The sequence below is a fragment of the Myotis brandtii genome, unplaced genomic scaffold (assembly GCF_000412655.1).
Source record: "Myotis brandtii unplaced genomic scaffold, ASM41265v1 scaffold83, whole genome shotgun sequence".
In the NCBI taxonomy this organism is placed as follows: domain Eukaryota; kingdom Metazoa; phylum Chordata; class Mammalia; order Chiroptera; family Vespertilionidae; genus Myotis; species Myotis brandtii.
In genome coordinates, this window is record NW_005371371.1 from 830,736 (window position 1) to 837,982 (window position 7,247).

Consider the following 7,247-nt stretch of genomic DNA (forward strand, 5'->3'; position numbering starts at 1 on the left):
GCTCACATTCCAGGACTGCTGGCTCCCAACCGCTTGCCTGCCTGATTGCCCCCAACTGCGTCTGCCTGCCAGCCTGATCACCCCCTAACCACTTCCTGCCAGCCCAGTCGCCCCTAACTGCCCTCTCCTGCCTGCCTGATTGCCCCTAACTGCCCTCCCCTGCAGGCCTGGGTTCCCCCCAACTGTCCTCCCCTGCCGGCCTGGTCACCCCTAACTGCCCTCCCCTCCCAGCCATCTTGTGTTAGGCCTGGACCCTGGTAGGGTCCCTAGGCCTGGCCGGCGATCTGAGCCAATCTGTGGGGCAACTTTGCAGGGTGATTGGGGCCCCTGCTCGCACCGGCCTTGGTGCTGCCCGCTTGCTGGTCCTGTCCCCTGCTGCTGCCGCTGGTCACCTCCTCCTGCAGGGCGACCTGTGGGGCGATTAGGGGGGCCCCACTTGCACCTGCCTTGGATGGCCTGGCACCAGTGGTTGTTCAGATGTGCTGGTGGTTCTGATGTTTGGTAGACTTGCATATTAGGGTTTTGTATAGATAGATTATTGCCTTTTGAATAAACTTGTCAGAGCTGTATAGGATAGGGGCCTCAAGTAGGAGCAGGAAAAGAAGAGAAAATTAAAAGTACGATCTCTTGCTTTCAAAATTAGAAAATTTTCTGTTTTGCTTCAAATGTTTAAATGCTCTAATCATCTCCATCCTTCAGTTAGAAGGTCAGTGAACTATAGATAATGTAGGGACTGCTTTTGGGATTATCTGTCTCTGTGGATCCATTAAGCTTTCATTATTTTGTTCCTTTTATACTTTTGCTGATAATTATTGAAATTTAAAGGTTTCCCATATACATATTTTATTGTTTTGGTCCTTTTATGCTCCACCACTGAACTAGTGTAATTTATTAGTTTACCTTGTCAATTCCCTTTTCAGGCTTCCTCTGGGGGCAACTTTGCAGGGTGATTGGGACCCCTGCTCGCACCCGCCTTGGTGCTGCCCGCTTGCTGGTCCTGTCCCCTGCTGCTGCCGCTGGTCACCTCCTCCTGCAGGGCGACCTGTGGGGCGATTAGGGGGGCCCCACTTGCACCTGCCTTGGATGGCCTGGCACCAGTGGTTGTTCAGATGTGCTGGTGGTTCTGATGTTTGGTAGACTTGCATATTAGGGTTTTGTATAGATAGATTATTGCCTTTTGAATAAACTTGTCAGAGCTGTATAGGATAGGGGCCTCAAGTAGGAGCAGGAAAAGAAGAGAAAATTAAAAGTACGATCTCTTGCTTTCAAAATTAGAAAATTTTCTGTTTTGCTTCAAATGTTTAAATGCTCTAATCATCTCCATCCTTCAGTTAGAAGGTCAGTGAACTATAGATAATGTAGGGACTGCTTTTGGGATTATCTGTCTCTGTGGATCCATTAAGCTTTCATTATTTTGTTCCTTTTATACTTTTGCTGATAATTATTGAAATTTAAAGGTTTCCCATATACATATTTTATTGTTTTGGTCCTTTTATGCTCCACCACTGAACTAGTGTAATTTATTAGTTTACCTTGTCAATTCCCTTTTCAGGCTTCCTCTGGCTCAGAGCCTTTTTAGCTTCTCTAGGTGTGGATCTCTTGGTATTGCCTGCAGGATTGACAGGTTGAAGTTGGGTCTTTTGTGGTCTGTATTAATGGATCTGGTTCTTAGAAACTAAGTTCCTTGCTAAGAAAATTACCCTCTTCACTTCTGTTTTTAGTAGGGAGGCCTTGGCATTTGTCCAACAGTTAATGAGAAATCGTGGTACAATTATGTTTTATTTTTCCCCTCAGTTCTTTCTGTGGTTGACATAATGCTGAAAATTAAAGAACCTTGAGTGGAAAATGCATCAATAAAATAAAAGCATATTGCAATTATATTCTGACCTTGATTTTTCCTCTATAACTATATATTTTTCACAGGATTAATTAAATTCTAAGATGTACCTATTCCTCTCAGTGTTTGCTACTAGATGTTTGCTAGTAAAGTAATTGCATGCTACTTTGCCCTCAGATGAAGTGATGCTTTCATAACTTCTAAAGAAGACAGAATTGTCTGAGGTTCTTATCTTTGAAATTAAATTTTCTTATTGTTCATACTGATAAAAATCCTGCCGCACTCCAACTCTCAGGATAAATTGGTGTGTTGTCTGGAGAAACTAGCTCTTCTGTCTAACTGAATAACAGATAAATGCACTTTATATGCAATTAATCTGTTGAATGGCAAGCTACAGAGCAGTCATAGCATGGTGATTGAGTAACCTTTTAGATTAGTACTGGTGGGATTATAACATGTTTTTATTTCTATCGGATAAATTAAGTATATGTTAAAGTGATGATAGTCTCATTATAGTAGTATTGTTTATCCTGCAGAAATATCATTAGTTATGTGTTTAAAATTAGAAAGGGAATATAAATTAAAAATTAAAAGATAAAAGATCAATAAATACTTTAGTAATTTAAATTAGTGCCTAATGATAAGAAATTTGAATTGAAAATAAATATAGCGATCTCATTGTGGTCATAAAAATGTTGGCATTTATTCAGATGCCTACTTATAATGGAGACTGTACAAAATTGATACCATCTAGCCCTAACTTACAAGGGTCAAATATAAGACTTTGACATTAAAAACTCTGTTTCCTTCAATATTTACCCTTGGTATTATATTTGTGTCAACAGAAGAAATATCTTTTTTAGTTGGTTGCCCTGGGAAAATGTAGTTGCTAAAAAAATTCCTACTGGTATTATATGTTTACTCACTGGCTTGAATTACTCAATTTTTTTGAACAATATTTTTTCTAATTTAAAAGTATTTGTGTAGTTACAAAATTTTTGAGCATTTAAACAGTAGAAAAGTAAAATTTATTAGTAATCTCATGATAAACAGATAACCTGTGTTAATATATATTCCTTTTTCTAGTTTTAGTTATACATTTCTGTATGTATCATACCATGCATAGCATTTTGTAAACTTTTTTACATGAAGTCAATAATGAAATTAATTTCATGCCATTAAGTATTATTCTTTTATACCAAGTCTTCAAATGTAATCTCTGAAACTCCTGAGTAGTACAGAGGGTTATATGTTTTTGTGGATAGATGCATTTTTCCTGGGAAAAAGATCTGTACTTGTTATATGGTTCTCAGAAGGGTTTGTGATAGTTAAGAACAAACTTTAGTTCGGCTGGCATGGCTCAGTGGTTGAGCATCAGTCCGCAGGACGCTCTATCCACTGAGCCAAACCGGTTTCGGCAAGTATTATTCTTTTATACCAAGTTTTCAAATGTAATCTCTGAAACTCCTGAGTAGTACATAGGGTTATATGTTTTTGTGGATATATGCATTTTTCCTGGGAAGAAGATCTGTACTTGTTATATGGTTCTCAGAAGGGTTTGTGATAGTTAAGAACAAACTTTAGTTCGGCTGGCGTGGCTCAGTGGTTGAGCATTGACCTATAAACCAGGAGGTCAGGACACATGCCCGGGTTGCAGGCTTGATCCCCAGTAGGGGGCACACTGGAGGCAGCCGATCAATGATTCTCTCTCATCGTTGGTGTTTCTTTTTCTCCCTTCCTCTCTGAAATAAATAAAAATATATTTTAAAAAGAACAAATTTTATTTTAAATGACTACATAATAATGTTTTATAATTCATTATATATTTCCTTGCTTGTGCCCTGACCAAAAATATTTTATCCCAGTAATGCAAGGATAATATTTTATTCGGAATTTCATCTATATTCGTAAATAAAACTGACTTAAAATTCCATTTTGGGTATTTTATCAGATTTTGCTAGTGTTATACTGGATTCATAACTGTAGCATTCTGTACATTTTTCTGTGATTTAGAATACTTAAAATAACATAAGAATGATAACTTAAAAAGTAGGCTCTTAATTTGTTTTTATTATACTTCAGTTTAAAAGTCTGGGTTTTAAATGCCTTAGTGATAACATCTAAACATATTGCTCTTTTTAGAGTCTCCCCTCTCCTTTTTCTTGGGTTAATTTTGGTTATTTAAATTTTGCAAGGAAACCATTAATTTTGTATTGCTATGAAAATAATAAAAACATTTTAAAAATTATTTAAATCCATTTAGTATCTGTGGACACACCTTCCTAGTCAGGTTTGTGTGTTTACCTGTTTGTGATTTGGAATTTATTAAGTATCACCAAAAAGGCACTGTAGGTATTTTATGACTTAAATGGATTTTACAGTCCGCTTGGGGAATCAAGCCGCCATATATAGCAGAGCCAGTGCTGAGCCTCAAACTATCCCGCTTCCAACTGAAACAACTGTCAGGTACTGAGTTGTGGTCCAAATGCCATTTCTCCTTAAAAGGAACTAGAGCTCTTTGGAAAATTGACTGAATGTAGGTCTGGTGTAGAAACAAACAAGATGAGCCAGGAGTACCTTCTAAACCAGAAGCAAGGAAGACAACTCAGGTGAAGTCTGAAGAACTCAGGAACCAGCTTGAAGATGCTCCCACATCCCAATCAGGATAATAACTAATGGATTGAAACTCCAGATATATGTAAATTCATGTTCATGATGATAAAAAAAAAAGGTAATTAGTCACCACTGGAGGATGGTAAATAAAAACATCAAATATCTCCTCTTGATCTCTTGATATAGTCAAATTTCCCCCCTTTCAATCTATTGATATAATTAGTTATAATGGTAATTTCTGATGAGACATCCCTAGCTCAGAGGAAAGGATGGTGTATTAAGTAAAAGTTGCTGACCTGGCCATTAAAGAGAAAATTTGGTCTAGAAGGAAACACATCCCTTTATCATATTTTATCTAAGATAAAGTTTGAAGGAAAGAAAGATCTAAATAATAAAAACACAATTGGAATACTAAAAGAAAATAAGGGAGAATATTCTGAAATCTGGGAATGGGAAGGTTTTAGGAAGATAGGAAACTCTGAAGCTATAAAGGAAGACATTTACCTACAAAACACAAAAGTAGAACAAAACAAACAGTGGCAAATAACTTAAATTTGTAATACTTAATGATTCACAAATGGTCACCATACCTAATATAACAGTCTGTTGCTAAGAAAAAGACAATAGGTCAAGGATCTAAAAAGAGTTCACAAGAGAAGAAAAGCAAATGGCAATCAGCATTGTGAAACATGCCCAACTCCCTTTGTTGTCAGTAAAATTGCAGTATAAGCAACCATGATTTTACTTAACCGACTGGCAAAATCTAAATGAGCAAGGATGCAGAATATCGAGTATCCTGCTGGTAGGAATATTAATCGACACAGCTATTTGGAAGAGAAATTGGCATCTATAAAAAAATAAATATTTGACTCACCAGTTCTGCTATTAGAAATTGAGTTTATAGAAATAAAAGCACAAGTCTATTAGTATATATGACTAAATGAGAGTGGCCTCATTGGAATAGCAAGCGAACTGGAAACAATAGCAATTTAGTTTTCTCCTTATCATTCCGTGTTTTTTCTGATGTCAACTATCAGACTGGTTGGTGGGGGAAGCAAATGTGAGAAGCGTAGTAGACGGGACAAGCTTCTGAGCATGGGTGGTTCTTGGGCAGAGCTACAGGAGAAAGTCACTTCCTGTTGTGCCATTAGGTACACTGGTGCTGGCCATTCCCCTATGTCATGGTCAGCTTGTAGCGGACAGTCTGAGCAGAGTATGTTAGCCTAGGCACCTCTTGTTCCTGACTCCGGGCTCTGCGAGAGAGCCACAGAAGGCTGGCACACTGGTAGAAGGAGACACAGCTGAGTAGATGGAAGTAACAGATGGAAAACTATGAAGCAGGCATGAATTGAATATTCAAACAGCTCTAGAAGTCGGTATGTTTTTACTAAGGTCTGAAGCAGATTCAGTAGTCCTCATACTTAGATCTTTGCTGATACATGGTAGAGGCCATAATTGATATTCATAATGAAAACCATGAGTCTTCAAGAAAGAGCTTAACTTGTTCTCCTTATACTTTGGTTTTAAAAGTCTGGGAAATATGTGATTTCATTTGGAGAGATCTATCCAAAATGCTTTTTAAAACAAATTTTAATATATAAACGGTAAGTTTCCCTGTATCTAGAGAACTTTGCTTTCTAGAATAACATTCTTTGATATTGCTGTTAGATAATATTTTGCCATGCATATAGCTTATTAATGTTTCAATGCCTCTTTGTTTTCAGTTTTTTGTAGCATCAGATCCTACAGTTAAAACAGATCGACTGTGGCATGACAAGTATACTTTAAGGAAGTCGATGATTCCTTCATTTATTACGATGGATCAATCTAGGAAGGTAGGATTAGAAGAGATTTTTGGGATTTTGATATTTTAATGCTATCTCAACCTGGATCATGTGACAAACTTATTCTTCAGTTAAAATTTTGTTGCATTGTAGGATTAGCATTCTTTTTTAAAAAAATGTTATCTTTATTGTTGAAAGTATTACAGATGCCAGGACTTCATCACACTATTATCTGGGACCATGAATTATGCATGTATGCATATAAGTTCTTTGGCTAATCTCTCCCCACCCACCCACCCCAGCCTTCCCTCTGAGATTCATCAGTCTGTTCCATGTTTCTATATGTCTCTGGATCTATTTTGTTCATTAGATTAGGATTAGCATTCTTGAGGCAAAGTATATATTAATTGGATACATCAACATATTAATATGTGTTTGTTAATGACATCTTTTCAGTTCCTAGAATTCACTTCATACCATCCCACATGTTCTTGTTATTTAATTTTTAATCAGTTAATTTGTTTCTTATGAATATTTGTTATAGTTGGATGATTGACCATTTTAATTTTATATAAAGGTGACTCTAGGATATTTTCCTTTTTTAGGTTCTTTTGATAGGAAAATCAATAAATTTCCTGCACCAGGTTTGTCATGACCAGACACCCACTACAAAGATGATAGCTGTGACCAAGTCTGCAGAATCACCCCAAGATGGTAGGATGATGGTTGTTGTGGTGATGGTGGTGGGACTGTGATGATGGCGGTGGTGATGATGGTGATAACGATAATATATATTGCTGGAAGTATTTTTCGTTCAACAGGACTAACACATTTTCTAAATTATTATCTAAAAATACCTTAATACAGGTATAATGTGTATAAAATGTTTATTACTATTTAAATGTTGCTCACCTTTTTATATGGTTAAACAATAAGTGGTGGAATAGGTGTAAACTGTTTTACTCTTATTATTTTTAATCCTCACCAGAGGGCATGCTTAGAGAGGGGAAGGG

At 37.0% G+C, this 7,247-nt stretch overlaps 1 protein-coding gene across 3 annotated transcripts in view; it reads left to right on the plus strand.

The window, feature by feature from the left end:
• TUBGCP3 (tubulin, gamma complex associated protein 3) overlaps nt 1-7,247 on the plus strand; it is an 87,536-nt gene that overhangs the window by 49,370 nt on the left and 30,919 nt on the right. For all 3 annotated transcript variants that reach the window (XM_005884450.2, XM_005884448.2, XM_005884449.2), the window contains exons 12-13: nt 6,175-6,285; nt 6,840-6,948. In XM_005884450.2, the coding sequence (XP_005884512.1) occupies nt 6,175-6,285; nt 6,840-6,948 (220 nt within the window). The remainder of the gene's footprint in view (nt 1-6,174; nt 6,286-6,839; nt 6,949-7,247) is intronic.